The sequence below is a fragment of the Homalodisca vitripennis genome, chromosome 7, assembly GCF_021130785.1.
Source record: "Homalodisca vitripennis isolate AUS2020 chromosome 7, UT_GWSS_2.1, whole genome shotgun sequence".
In the NCBI taxonomy this organism is placed as follows: domain Eukaryota; kingdom Metazoa; phylum Arthropoda; class Insecta; order Hemiptera; family Cicadellidae; genus Homalodisca; species Homalodisca vitripennis.
Genome location: NC_060213.1, coordinates 141601278 through 141617791, shown reverse-complemented (window position 1 = coordinate 141617791; position 16514 = coordinate 141601278). Strand labels below are relative to the sequence as shown.

General features: G+C 33.8%; 1 protein-coding gene across 2 annotated transcripts in view; it reads left to right on the top strand.

Moving 5' to 3' along the window:
- Nucleotides 1-7575: 7575 nt before the first annotated feature.
- The window catches only part of LOC124366438 (solute carrier family 2, facilitated glucose transporter member 8-like), a 33661-nt gene continuing 24722 nt past the window's right edge, over nucleotides 7576-16514 (top strand). The window contains exons 1-2 of one of the 2 annotated variants that reach the window (XM_046822995.1): nucleotides 7576-7807; nucleotides 14421-14589. In XM_046822995.1, coding sequence (XP_046678951.1) covers nucleotides 7729-7807; nucleotides 14421-14589 — 248 coding nt within the window. In that variant the 5' untranslated portion in view covers nucleotides 7576-7728. Of the gene's footprint in view, nucleotides 7808-14402; nucleotides 14590-16514 lie in introns of both variants that reach the window. The other variant, XM_046822996.1, reaches the window with a different exon arrangement.

The following is a 16514-nucleotide window of genomic DNA, read 5'->3' as shown; positions in this document are numbered from 1 at the left end:
TTTTAGGTTTGTGTCCACGAGACAACTGAGCAATCGTAGGTTGTTTGTTAACACAGTTTACAGTAATGTATCTCAACTAGAGTCCTCCCACTCGACGTCTGTCAAAATATGCCGGATTACTGGAGTACCGAAATGGCGCAGTGCCGAACTTTAGAAGGTCTACTGCAACAACACGTCTTTACAGTCGGTGTGATTCTTAATTGAAGGGGACATTTGAAATATGCTTTAACAAATGTAAAAACGATTGATGTTTGCCGTAATTGTAAAAAGATTGATATTTGCGTAATTGTAAAAAGATTGATATTTGCCGTAATTTAAAAAGATAGATATTTGCCGTAATTTTAAAATAATTGATGTTTGTGTAATTGTAAAACGATTGATATTTGCCGTAATTGTAAAATTATTGATGTTTGCGTAATTGTAAAAAGATTGATATTTGCCGTAATTTAAAAAGATAGATATTTGCCGTAATTTTAAAACAATTGATGTTTGTGTAATTGTAAAAAGATTGATATTTGCCGTAATTGTAAAATTATTGATGTTTGCAATAATTGCATTTGTGGCTTGCTAAAAGTGTGACAGCGGTGGAATTTCAAAACAGTACTTACTTCAAAAAACACACCTCGTAGTTATGGTGGACTCGCGGATTTCCAGATTAATGTTGAGGTCAGCCTGTTTGGATGTAAAAGTTTTGGATACTCTAAAGTTGAGTTAAACCACTTCTGACGTGGCTGACAAGCTCTATCTCAATATAACAATGGACAGTAATATATTTTAATGTTTTAACCATTCAATCTCCTAATAATTAAATTTGAACAATTGGAGAATTCAGAATTTTGAAAATCAAAGATCTACATTTCTTATTAACAATATAATTTTCATATTAGTAAAACAGTTTCGTACCAAAACACAGTGTACCATTTCCATTTATTGAAATTCATGCTTTAAAAATCAAGCCATGAAACGTATCATATTATGGTGTATCATACAGTAAAGATCACAGTTCCGATATTTAACACAAGTAAAATATAAAACAAATTTGTTTGGTGAAGTTAAGAAACAAATTGTAAATAGACTGGATACAAAATAAGATGTCAACTGACAGCTGTCTACGCTATGTCAGTGTGACAGTGATGTCTAATTATACGACAGTTCACGCTTCGTGTATTAGCTCAGCGGATAGCAGTAAAAATGTGTACTGTTAAAAATAAGCAATTTCTGAACAAAATTCCAATGCCACACTTTAACGTTTGAACATTTAAAATCTCTTGTGGGGATACGTAATAACGTAAGCTGAAGATTTGATGGATTTTAAAAGTACCATCTCTCTTCCCCCCCCCTCCAAATGGGAGATGAGAGTAACCTGAAGAGTTTTTGATGGGATGATCCATGTAGTGATACTAAAAGTATCTTTAAAATCCATCAATGACTTCCTCAGGTTATGTTATTACATATTTCTAGAGGAGACTTGAAAATTGTGAAAAAGTCAAAACTTGTGAAGGGGGTATACTATTGTATTTAATTTATAAAAGGGAAGTTTCAGTGTTAATGCGAAGTAATTTAATGTTTTGTACAAGTTACTTAATGATATTGAACACTTAAAAATACATAGCTTGTGTAGTATTATCTTAAATAGCCTAACTAACAGTAGTTTGTAAGTTGCACTTTGCTCTCCTAAGAGAGTTTTTATTCTGAATAACATTATAACCTCAACATTAAGGTGATTGTTTTATTTTATACCATATTTATTTTATGCTATTTTTCCTATTACTCAGGGTATTGTTCTTAATTAATAAAAGCAACTAAATTTAATTTAGTTAAGTCTAATATGATTTACAGAATAACAATTTAGCTTTAAATGTAAATAATGGTAAATTAGTTTGATATACTTATAAATGATTTTATGTATGTATACAATTCTTCAATATGGTCCGAGAACCACATACGGTCCATGATGGGTGATATGAGCATATCTATTAGTTAATTTTAATGCTTAACCAAAAGATTGGACAAACATTTGCTCCAAGTACAGAGATGGTTCCACTGCCCTTATTTGAAAATTCTGAAAATATTGGAGTTTAGAATAAATACAGTTTGATTTTCTTGTAGTATAAATGTTTAGTTTCATCCCTTTAATCAAAAATAGTATAAAAATATTGTAAATTTATTACAAAATAAATGTACACTAATAGATTAAAGCAACTGTACATACCAAAGTGTGTTTTGTCTCTTGTTTGAACAAAACAACACTCTTGTTCTTCAAAAGGGTTAAATCTCATTGACTTATTTTACCAATTTTCTAGTTTATAATCCGTTTAGTAACTTTTTGTAAATGAATGCCAAAATATTTTTTTGCCATGAATCTCTTTTGCTCTCTACTGTTTTGTGTGTATCTTAAGCAGTTGTATAAGGTTTGAGTTCCCTTCCACTTGAAATAAATGCACGTATAACGTCAATAGGTAGTCTTCATATTTCAGTATTCCTTTCCCATGTTATGTTTAGCTGGAAACAGTATTTTATGTCTTACACATTTCTTCTCTCAGCTGTATTTGCAATAGTTTTCCTTTTTTGTAATAATTGAGTATTTTGTCTTTGTCAGTTCAGTATTAGTGTTCTGCCTCATGCCTCAGTGCTACAGTTTTTTATGTGCCTATCTAATGTGCCTATATTAATTTACATTATTTTCAGGGGTTGCAGTAATTTTAATTTTAATCTATACTACAAAGAAACGTATAATATATATATATATATACGTATATATATACGTATGTATGTTTTTGTACGTATTGTTGGTGATGCAAATGATCCATGTATGCCTTGTTGAATTTTATTTTAATTGTCACTTTAGTTTTAATGTAACATTGATGTACAATTAATGTAAAATGTGTTATTCATTTATGCTAGCATATAATATTCATTACTCATTCATAAATTAGTTTTATATGTTCACTACTGATCTGAAAACCAAATGAAGATCCCGTCTTGTATGTATTAGATACAAATAGAGTATGGGTTTTTGATGTAAAATAGATTTTGCATCTCCAGGTATTTCATGCACGTACTCCAAACGTCCTAGTGAATGTATAAAAGGGATCGCTCTCTTCACAAAACTTTGCTCTCTGTTTAAAAGTATGTTTTCAGTATGTATTTTTGAACCTTCGTTGGTATTATGACCATGACAAGTACATGAACAATTTTTAACAAAGTTGTATACTAGTTTTAATTTTTATTTTATACATATTTATATTGGAAGAAATATTAGAAAAAATAAATCTTCCAGTGAGAAATGTTGTGTTTTATTCTACCTTGTATTGTATTATGATGTGATAACAGAAGAGTTTTGGACAAGGATGTACAGCAAAACATACTGTATGTAAAAAATAGATGACAGCTGAGAATTGTCACAGTAGCTTTCTTATATTTACAGCTGGTGATGCAATATGGCCACTGTAGCTTCAAATGGTATAAGAGCTATATCAAAACTTTTGACTCCTTGAAACAATGTTAAACCTCAAACACTTTAATGCCTGTTTTGGATATCTCATTTCAAAGAGATAATACGTGCATCCTAATACTTTTGATATTTTGTGTGTAAATTTAATACTTTTTAGATAACTAGCTATGGTGGGAAGGGTTGATTCTGTGTGAACGTTGAGTTAAGCTCCTCCAATTATAGTGTAATATAGGTGAAGAGATATTCTAAATAGTTTCAGATTCCAGTATTCACACTTTTTAGATATTTAACAAATAAATTACAAAAGTTTTTAGTTTTTATGGATAACCAATAAAAATGTCAGAAAAACTCAAAAACGTTTGATGCATATTAATATTTTTAAATGAGACATCTCGCATAAATTCTATGGTTACGAGTGAGGGTGTAAAACTGTTTGAGATTCAAAATAGTTATTACAGAGTTTAATTTCAGTTGGCTATCAGTACAACAAGTGCTCTTCCTTTTTTATTTATAACTTCCTAATTTTGATTTATTTATATCAAATTCCCTTGGGCTTTTTGGTGTATTTGGTAATTTCCAATAGTCAATAGAAAGGAAATTGTTAATTTCCATGCCTAACTTAGGAAATAATAGAGATTAAAAATTAAATCCAAATTCTTATTTTTAATGGACATAAGTTCCCATTTGAGTCTTAAGTTTTTGAGATGTGGATGAGGATAGTCTTAAAATAGACCAGTGGTGTAACTAAGAAAGGGATAGAACCCTCCCATAAACAATTTAAAAACTATACGTACATCAATAAAGCTTTTTTTTACTTTAACCCTGCGGTGCTCGTGCGGGCTACATGTGTAGCCCAGTGTAATTTGTTTACCTACTACTAGGAGCGCTGTGTTCCTAGGAGGGGCGGAGCCGTCAGTACCTTCAAACCAATAGCTGCTCAGTCCAGTCAGTGTGCTCTTGCACTGCATAGAGTAAGGGTGTCCGTGGTGATTTTACTTCAAAGTGATCTGGGCTACAACTGTAGCCCGCGCGAGTGTTTTGTGTCATGAGTAATCCGAAGCGTGCCAGATTGACCCAAACGAGATATTCTTGATGAGTTTTGACAATCCTTTAAGTTCCTGATGAGGAGGATTTGCGTTGCCTGTGGACAGTGATGATGGAGAAGTAGATCATGTGGGAAGAAGAAATCCATTTACCCGATGAAGAAGATGCAGAAATGGCGCCTACCGCCCCTTCCAATCCACAGGACATGAGCGAATGTGATGATGAAGATAATACTCCTTTAGGTAATATTTTTTATTCAAAGGACAAACAGAAGAGAGTGATAAAGTGGAATAAGTGTCCTCTTGATCCATCTAACATTCGTACAAGGGCTTCAAACATTGTGTTGCGATTGCCCGGGCCTAGAGGTGAGGCTCGGAACACTAAAAACTGAGATTGATTGTTTTAATTTATATTTTGATGATGATGTTATAGAAATGATAGTAAATGGAACTAACATTTACATATCAGGTATAAAAGACCAATTTGAGCGTGAAAAGAGATGCAAGACCAACAGATAAGACTGAAATTCGTGCTTTTATAGGAATTCTACTTCTCTCTGATTGTTTGGGCAGTGGAAGGAAACACACAAAGCATATTTGGGACAATAATCGTGGAAGTGGCGTAGAATCGTGTTACTTGACAATGAGGTGAAAATCGTTTTCATTTTCTAAATGAGGTGTATGCGATTCGATGATATTCGAGATCGTCCACAAAGAAAAGCTGTAGATAATTCTAGCACCTATTAGATCGTTTTTTGAGCTGATTGTGCAGAAATTTAAGACGTTCTTCACACCCAGTGAGTATTGCACTGTTGACGAACAATTGTTGAAGTTTAGAGGCAACTGCCAATTCAAGATTTACATTCCAAGTAAACCAGGAAAATATGGGATCAAGGTTTTTGCCTTAGTTTGTGCAAAGACTATGTATGTGTGTAATTTAGAAGTTTATGTGGCTAAGCAGCCTCCAGGACCTTTCAATGTGTCACAGTCGCAGAGGACGTAACAATTCGAATTTGTGAGCTAATTGCAGGAACAAATCGGAATATTACAATGGACAACTGGTTTACTTCAATACCTTTGGCTGAAAAATTATTTGAAGAAAAACATTGACTATTGTTGGTACGATGAGGTCTAACAGAATTGGCATACCCGAAGATCTTAAGGCAAATAAAAGCCGAGAATTATATTCCTCAATATTTGCACACCACAAAAAAAAGACTCTTGTATCTTATTGCCCGAAGAAAAATAAGGCAGTTGTCCTACTCTCGACAATGCACAGTGATCAAACCATTGATCTAGACAGTGGGGAGTTGAAAAAGCCAGAAATAGTTACATTCTACAATCGTTACAAAAAATTGGAGTCGATGTGGTTGACCAAATGTGTGCTAAGTATGATGTATCAAGAAACACCAAGCGCTGGCCTATGGTAATATTTTTTGGGCTTGTGAATAATGCAGCAATAAATGCTTCACGCATCTACAAGTTCAACAATATGGACACTTCAATGCCTAGACGGGAATTTCTAGACCATCTTGCTTGGGAACTTATTCATCCCCAGATCAGAAAACGCCTGGAATCCTCAGTGTTACCCACTGAAATGAAAATTCGAGCTAGGCGAATTTTGGGAATAGAAGAACCTAGACGTCAACCTATCCCACAAGACAACAGAGTAGGCCGTTGCTATTTATGTGGCAGAGCACGTGATAAATCTACACGGAAATGCTGTGACAAATGTGGCTACAAAGATTTGCCCTGACCACTCTTCGCTTGTATGTCATTCCTGTCTCAACAGTGAATGAAGAGTTTTATGTTATAGTCTACAACAAATGAACCTTATAATGTAAATTCAAGAGTTTTTGTAAAATGAAAAGATCAGAAAATGTACTTTTTAATGGTAAGATATTGACTTTTACGTAAATAAGCAATTTAAAACTAATTTATATATTTTTATTGATTTTGTAATAAACATGTTTATATAAGTGAAGTATTTTTTCAATCATTCATGTCCTGAACTTTTTTTTAAGTTTTACGACCTTAAAGATAGGCAATTTTCAAAACCAGCAAAATACAAAATAACGTAACTTTACAATTTTATTTTTTTATTTAAAAATTGTTGTTTTTGTAAAATACATTAAAATATTAATTTAAGTAAGAATATATGTTGGAAATAATAAAAAAATATCTAAAACAGTGCTAAAGTTAAATGTCACTGTACAAAAAACAAAAAAAAACTCGTGGGCTACAAACTGTAGCCCATGCGAGTATTGGCGTAACAAAACATCACGCGAGTAGCGCAGGGTTAATCTAATTTATTATTTTTAAATTTAGATTTATTCCATACTGCTCCCCCCCCCCCATTGTGTTGTGAGTTCTTCAATCAGATTCATCCTCTCCAAAGCCAAGTTCAATAGTTAAGCCACTGAAATAGACACCCTACATAATAATAATAATATTATCTCAACATGTTTTATTCACATAAAAAAATAAAAGTCTTAGGAGAGAATGGTTAAAGCTAAGGTGCCATATGATTTAGGTTTATATAAAGAACAGAGGAAGTGCTGTGGATGTGGCCAGGTATAGAAGAGAATGGTTTGATAAGAAATTAGTCAAATAAAATTGTCTTTATGCATTCTGGGCAAAGCTCCAGCATATTTTACACATTTCTATTTCAAAAGGAATCTGCTGGAATGAAATATATTTTTAAACATCTTAGGTGAAGAAATGACGTGATCACTTTATATTGAATTGTGATACCAAAACTTTCAATATTCGCAGTTGCACATTGACTTGCTAGAAAAATTTAATGTCCATCTCTGTACAAGTAATGTTTTCTTGAACGGAGTATATGGACTTGGCATTTGGGGGGCAGACTACAATTGTACCAATTGTTTTAAAACAATGATATCTGATAGTAAACAGAGATTCAGTACCCTTCATGAAGTACAGTAATACGTACAGTATTTGAGCTGAATATGCACATTAAGAGTTTTAGGGCCAAAACAAATGTACTATGTCAATTCATTAGCATGAAGTTAAGTCATTGACTAAGCTTTCAGTAGCATGACATGAAGGTCAGACCCAGTAAGTGACATACATGTATAGTCAGTGTTATCACACTCATAGACAAAGTTGTTATCAGATGTGGTTTGCTGTGTGAAGTGTGGTGGCTGGCCAGAGTAAAGTGAGAGGAATGTGTACAGTTGTTTTACAGTGTACAGTGCAAATTAGACAATGTCTGTACCAAACCAGCCTCGAAGAGTACAAATGGAGTCTTACTCTCTCCGTAACATGTATCTGAGCGTATTAATTAGTAAGACCTTTTCTTGTATATTCTTAACTTGATTGTGTTAGTAATAGGACATATATTGATAGTAATATATACTTTGTCCAATCCATAATATTTACTTCTATTATTCTATGTCAGATATTTAAAGAAGTGGTACGGTACAACTTTGTTTATTCAGATTAATTCGGACCAGGAGTAATCAAGAACAACCGGGTATACGGTAAAGAATGGATTACAGATAATAAGGAATATATTTATCACAGTAGAAAAGAGCAAATGTATTTATTTCACTTACAGGGATAAATTATTGAGAAAACAAAATAAAAAGACTTTTTTGGAAAAACAGTGTTTTGTTTTACTATTTCCGGAAAGTATGATTGCACAGACAGTTAAAGATCATTATTTCAGATGAAATATCAAACTGTAGTTCAAAATCCAGTCGGTTTAACTGCACCATGGGATCTGAATATGACATCTTCAGTTTTTCTGTTGCCGTTGAAGAATAAGATGCTGATACAATTTTTACATTGGTCATCACACTGAGAGTATGGATTTTTGCAAATCATTTACATCTTTAAAATTTAAAATTATTAACATTTCAGGGACCTTACTATAATACTGCTACTTTTATATTGCAAGTATTATTGTGAACATCAAGCATGTTTAACGGAAAAACAAATTACACTTGAAAAATGTAACAAATATTTTCCAAAAAATTGTTCCCCTTCCGCTCTGTAGAACTGATCCTTATTAACCAGAGATCTGGGTAAACAAGGTTGTACTGTATTTCTAAATGTGTCCTAAACACACCTAAGTTACTGTAATACCTAAGTTATTATAATAGTTACTAGAGTTAGTGCACTCTAGGTTTTAGGCTCTTTCTCATAAATTTATTGAAATATTACTTTATTTTTTAAGTTATGAACAGTTGTATTAATAACAAGACCAGACCACAGGCGATTCCATGGGCGTATATAAGGGGAAGGGCTTAGGGGACTCAAGCCCCTCCCTCTGAACTTTTCAAAGAGAAACATTAAAACTGCACTCAGTAGTTTGTTTTAAGATAGAACACAGTTAAGGGTCTCAATAATTTCCTAGGGGAAGATTCTTGTGCCCCTATTTTTTGGGGGGCTCCTAAACCACCTGTGTGTCAACCCCCTCGAAATAATTTTCTATATACATCACTAGTCTATTCACTCCATATTCCCATACAATATCACTCAGTGTGTCAAATGGGAAAGTTCACTCTGACATCCATCCGTGCACTGGAAGAAATGACAGTCCCTTGAATGGATATTTTCACAAACAAACATTTAAATCTAGATACAAAGTCAAGCTGTGTTGGTTTTACTTCTCAAGTCCAAAAATTCCTCTATGGCGTAGAATGGTCTACTAGTCAGCCGTCTTTAGCTTCTTCCCTCATAGAGTCTTCATGAATTCTGGTAGATGGTTGAAACTTTGCCCATGTAAGATGGTTTCTTTTCATTCTGTATGGTAAAGTGTAGAGGAAGATAGAAATTTGATGCGTGGTGGATATTATGTCTGTGTATGAGGGCTATTCAATAAAGAATGATCATAATTTTTTTTGAGGTACCTTTATTAATCCTCATAATTTCGATGGTCCTTCTCAAAACGGTCTCGCTTGAATGCGATGCACTTGTTCCAGTGCTTCTGCCACTCTTCAAATACATACTGGAAACCATTTTTCCTCAAAGCCATCTCCACTGCTTCTGATGATAGATGGCACCACGCTCCCACAAAGGCGTTTCTTCAAGTTAGGGAATAGAAAAAGTCACATAGGGCTAAATCCGGAATATAGAGAGAGTGAGGGATGCACTTCACATTGATTTTTGCCAGATATTCAGCAATATGTGGCTTATTAGACAGTAAATTATTTAAATTAACTTATTTTAATCAATTTATAACCACTACATACTGCATATTCCTGAATATTTTTTTCATCTCTGTCTAAATCTACCATTTATGAAGGTACTTACCAAATAACCCTCTTTTATTACTGATTATTTGCATCCAGTATGCTCTACTAATGACAGTATAATAGTACAATAACTTCATCATTGCTAAGTGATCCGAAATTAATTCATTGTACATTTTTAACAAAATAACTGTGACACTAATACACCTCACTGAACAAAATCACTTCGCTTGGACAGCAGCGACAACACATATATACACTTCCATTAATTCGTGGGTTAGAAATATTTGTTGTGAATTAAATATCAAGAATATTTGTCACATCCATGAAAAGAGTGGATGTATTATATACACTGTACACCGGTCTTTAATGGACTAATATAATAAATTACCAACATTCATTCTGTAATATAAAATGTTCTTAAGATGTATCAAAATAATTAATTTTTTAACTAAGGCATTCTATAGTTTTTTAGAATCTTGTTCATAAAAGCATTCTGGAATTTGTTATATTTTAGGCATTTAATTCCACATTCCAATTCCAAATTCTACTTCTTATGTACCTATGGATGACCTGCATTATTCTAAGGCTTTGTATCATCAAAGAGGGTAGATTGACCATCAAGTAATAAAAAAACCCAATTTTCACAGAGCCTACTCTTAAATCCTACTCCAAATCTAACCTCCAAGTAGCTGTATTTAAGAAAATCTGTATTAACATCTAAAAAAGTATATCATTAAATTGGTATATGATTCCTTTTATTTATGTACAATAAACTAAACAAGTCCAGATATTTTCAAATGTAAAAAAGTTTGGGATTGGGAGACAGTGAAATCCTAGGAAGTAGGATTGTTGAAGTAGACATAATTCTTTCCCTGTATTAAATGTGTAATTGATTTTATGACTTAATGAATATACTAAACTAAAAGTGCGGGTAGAAATATCAGTTTTTTATTCATAGTAATTTAAAATTACCAGGGCAAAAGCCAATTCATAACAGTACAAGGGTCTAAAAGGGTTTTTGTATTTTCATAGTACATATAATCTATTAAGAATACAGCACCAAGTAGTGTAGCTTTCATTTTTACATTCAAATCCAAGGGAAAAGAGACCTTAAAATTATCTGCATCTGTTAAACTCTCTTTTAGAACACCACTCCACCTTTTTGATATTGATCCGATTTCTTTCTGGCCGACTTCACTGACTACTTTGTAATTAACATTTTTACATATACGATAAGTACAACAAGGACCTTTAATGCGAAACACATTCACATTCTTCTTGTTCTTAACCACGAAAGAAGAACACAGGACACTACAAGTTTGGTGGACACTGCCTATTAACTTTTTTGGAGGGGCAAAGACTTCCACCTTCTGCAGATAACAAGGACACCAACACGATTCACAAGCTAATCTGCGTTTTATACGCATCACTTCTACTTTAGTTGTATCTAATACTTTTATAGTGAAAGGGCGGAGATGTCCGAGCGCATTTCTCGACAAACAGTTTGACTTTTCATAGGCAAAGTAGAGGTTCTGGCCTGTGGTGTTCTTTATGGCGTACCTATTGGCGGTTTCATATCCCACAAGGATTTCCACAAATTCCACTCCCTGCTTGACCGAAAGTTCTCTCAATACTTTGAGATGTTCCAGTCCAGGAGGGCTGTGGCGGGTCTTTCTTGTAGGACAAGCCATCCAGTTAATATCAGATGATGTACTGAAAGTTCCTAGGCACAATGCAAGACATTGACTTTTAAATGTGGACGTTGCTCTAATCGAAACTGAAGCTCTGTTAAATACAATTGTTCTTTGTGTATCTTTTCATTCCAACGGATTCCCACGACGCTGAAGGAGGGAGAGTTCCTAGTTGGTCACTTCTAATTTGGAATTTTTATACATAAAAAAGTTTTATATGATAGAATATAAATTGGTTACATTACAAATACTATGATGAATTTGAAAATAGGGATACTCCTAGTAACAAATTTTAAGTCATTTAGTTTTACCAAATTGTATTGACTCTTGAACTTATTTCATTTATAATGTTAAGGACTCTTGTTATTTGTAAAATAAGTAATTTGACACTTTCAGCTGATTTCACCATTAACAGATCTTTTATAATAGTTACATGTATCTCCTTTGGGTATTTTTAAGCCAACATATAAGCTTTATTTGTAGGTATATAAAATAATAGGGCATATGACCCTGGATACTGAATGTCAATCAAGTTTGTGAACACATGATAAATATGTCTATTTTTGGAGTTTAAAAATGATTTGTAATGTTATTTCTAAGGATTAGAATATATATTTTAAAGTATTGCCTAGTGAATATCAATATCGTATTATCAATCAATCAAATTCTTTATTGGCCATAAAAAGTATACAGTGATGCATATATTTATCCATTCATCACAATAACTGAAACTTAAAAAAGAAACCATTCATCCATCCTCATTCTTAATCCAATTGATTCCCATTCCAGTCATTGTGTTGTTTCCAATTCAGTGGTCTTCCAGTTAAATGCCAAAACTTTTCAGCTCTATAAAATGCCTGGGATGCTAAAAAGCGTTTCAGCCAAGTTTTGACCGCTTTAACTGATGGAAAATGTTTTTGGTATTAGTAACTGTGAACTGTTAATGAGGTGAACTCTGCATACTTTTTTGTAGCTGAAATGCTCTAAGGACTTCAGTTTTGGCAGATGCCCCACAATGTCAAGAATCAAGAATCAAGAATCTTTATTGTCATCCCACATAACAATGTATTGACAACGTCAGAATAGCACTAGTAGGCCTAAATAAATATATAAATATGACCAACATATAGGAGCACATAAATAAATTAAAAATTAAAATTAAAAATTAAGTTAAAATTAAAATAGCCTACAACAAAACAGTTTATAAATCACATGGCACATAAAAATCAACATAGCAAAATTTACATGAAAATGCAATCACTTATACTACAGGAATAAAATTCTTCTACAGAATAAAAAGCTTTTTCTTTTAACCATTTAGTCATTGAATTCTTAAAATTTTTACATGAAATGTCTCTTACAACTAATGGTAACTTATTAAAGAGTTTTACGCCTAAATAAAGATATGCACCGTGTGTTTTAGATAGTCTAGCAAACGTCTGATCAATAGAATGTTGGTTTCTAGTATAATGATTGTGGACTGAGCTTCTTAAATTAAATAATTCTAAGTTTTCTTTTACATATGATAAAATTTGTAAGATAAAAATTGAAGGAAGCGTAAGTATATCATATTCTATAAAATATGGTTTACAGGTGTCACTATAGCTAATATTAAAAATTGTACGCACAGCCCTCTTTTGGCACAAGAAAACCTCTTTAGCACCACTAGATCCACCCCAGAGAAGGGTGCCATACAGAAGGTGAGAGTGGAAACTCACTGTCACTCCATAGGACAGTATTTAGCCAAATTTCTCAAGATATGAATGCCTGAGGATAATTTTGAACACACAGAATTGTTATGAACATCCCAGTTCAAACCTTGATCTAGGTGTATTCATGGGATTGTAGTTGAATGGACTTCCTCAACCATGGGACACCAACCAAGAACGTAGTCAGGAAAAAAATGGGAAGGATCCAGTCAAATGATATTTACCCGTAGTGGACAGAGAGTAAGGCCTCATTTTGTTCCTTTAAAAGTTCTTGACCTGTTTCTTTGTTGAGAACTATCTTTTATTTCTTTGCTGGGTATGTCCTTGCACCCAACATGACAGAGTCAAGTCTAGTATATTAGTACTTATTGTGATCCCCCACAGACAAAAGATTGTGTTAGTAATTATTTATAATTCCAAATTTTAAGTCAGATTTAAATCCTGTGGTCTATATGGTGAGGCTTTTTCTCTGATTTTAACACGACTTATTTCAAGTAATGAAGCATAGTAAGTAGGGGCCTAGTCCAAGCTTTTTCTCACATCATATATTTTTAGCTTCACACACTTCAAATGAACCATTAGACATGTGAATATTTGTTATATCATTGGCCAATAAATAAATCAAAACATTTATTACACCATTGAACATTACATAATTTTTGGCGTTAGTGAAATATTAAACTACAATGAAGATTTGCATATGATAAGTTTGTATGGTATGTACAAAAAAATCATGTAACCTTATCAAAGCTACAAGAACTGAACAAAAGATGGTAAGTTAAAATTATAGAGCCTCATCCAAGCTGTAAAAATCTCTTTTGGACAGATAATTCCTCAACTTTTTAAACATTGAAATGTAAGCAGTGTATTTCGTTTCAGGTGGAATGTTATACAACTTGGGTCCTTGATAAAAAATGAGTTAAAGATGAGGGAGAGTTTAAAATAATCAGAGACCATATTATGTTTATCTCTAGTATAAAAGTTATGGTTTAAAGTTTAAAATCATTTGGGATTTTATGATTATAGCCACAACACTAAAGTACAATCTGTCCAAAAACGCTCCCTTCCAGTTTCACCCTTTCGTGAATTGTATAAAGAGACAGTCACTATTTTCGGCCTTTTTTTTCTTCATATGTTTGTGTCATTTTCACTTGATCTCATCTGATAATTTATTAGTGGTCATCCCTATTAGAAATAAGTTTTCATCTTAAAAATAGTGTGATTATAATCAAAACATTTTTTTCATGTGTTAATGTATTTTCACCTTCTCAAAATGGCAGTATGATTTTTCACCACAGCTAATATATCATACCTCTCTGTCGGTATGACGCTTGCATGGACATCTCCAACGATTCCATACCTCCAACATCTGCTTCTTCTGTCACCATATCAAGAGGCTTGTATCTCTGCTAGTTGTTTCTTCGGGGCTGCTTTCGGCCCAGTCTTCGGCAAAGAACTCGTCGAAAGGTAATATTCTCACAATTACAAAGATTAATAATTAGAGGATACTAAGATCATTAGTTTTATTAAACAGAGGTCTTAGCCTTGGACATGCAATCTCTATTGAATAATCTCAATCTAAAAATATTGATGATTTTTGTAACAGTAATTTTTGTTCTGTGTAGTTTTACCTAATAAGTAAATTATTCATATACACAGATTCTACCCTACATTCTTGTATCCCTATAAAAATATATTCATTTAAAAATGTTTGTATTTTTTGAGGTGTGTCTGTAACAGTGTCGTAACTCGGACTTGGTATTGGGGGCATGATTCTGATTGAATACCACACACGTGAGGGTATGAAATAAATCTACATTTACATAATTAGACCGGCCTCATTTAAAGTAAAATATTTAACTGCCTTATTTCAAACAAATTGGATTACTATTATAAGTATATTTTAAACATGGTTAGGCCTTTTGGAGGGTTTTATCCCCCCATCATCCCCTCTAGTTACACTACAGGTCCGGACAAAGAATGGAGTTTGGGAAAAGAATTTGTAGAGGAAAGAACTACTTTTCATAGTTTCTGCCAACGATCATGTACTTACCGTAGGACTTAATCAACTTGTGCAATCTTCCTTCAAAGATTCATCGCATCAATGATGAAAGGTGTGCCGCCAAATGATTGTAAGTAAACATCTAAGCTCGAGCTTCATGTGCAGGAACAAGTGACAGATGGTGGTGGCCTATAACATAGTGTACTTAAGCATATAAGCTCAAGCTTCATGTGCAGGAACAAGTGATAGATGGTGGCAGGCTATAACATAGTGTACATAAGCATCTAAGCTCGAGCTTCATGTTCAGGAACAAGTGACAGATGGTGGTGGCCTATAACATAGTGTACATAAGCATCTAAGCTCGAGCTTCATGTGCAGGAACAAGTGACAGATGGTGGTGGCCTATAACATAGTGTACTTGCATCTAAGCTCAAGCTTCATGTGCAGGAACAAGTGATAGATGGTGGCAGGCTATAACATAGTGTACATAAGCAACAAGCTTCATGTGCAGGAACAAGTGACAGATGATGAGGTAGCCTATAACATAGTGTACATAAGCATCTAAGCTCAAGCTTCATGTGAAGGAACAAGTGATATATGGTGGCAGGCTATACCATAGTGTACATAAGCATCTAAGCTCGAGCTTCATGTGCAGGAACAAGTGATAGATGGTGGTAGCCTATAACATAGTGTACATAAGCATCTAAGCTCGAGCTCATGTGCAAGGAACAAGTGATAGATGGTGGCAGGCTATAACATAGTGTACATAAGCGTCTAAGCTCGAGCTTCATGTGCAGGAACAAGTGATGGATAGGTGACAGGCTATAAAAATAAGTGTACGTAAGCATCTAAGCTCAAGTTTCATGTGCAGGAACAAGTCTATAGATGGGTGGCATGCTATAACACATAGTGTAACCTAAGCCATCTAAACTCGAGCTTCATGTGCAGGCGAACAAAGTGATAGATGGTGGCAGGCTATAACATAGTGTACATAAGCATCTAAGCTCGAGCTTCATGTTCAGGAACAAGTGACAGATGGTGGTGGCCTATAACACTAGTGTACTTGCATCTAAGCTCAAGCTTCATCGTGCAGGAACAAGTGATAGATGGTTGGCAGGCTATAATATCATAGTGTACATAAGCATCAAGCTTCATGTGCAGGAACAAGTGATCAGATGGTGGTAGCCTATAACATAGTGTACATAAGCATCTAAGCACGAGCTTCATGTGTGCAGGAACAAGTTGATAGATGGTGGTAAGCCTATAACATAGTGTACTTGGCATCTAAGCTCAAGCTTCATGTGCAAGGAACAAGTGAATAGATGGTGGTAGCCTGTTAACACAGTGTACATAAGCATCTAAGCTCAGAGCTTCATGTGCAGAACAAAGT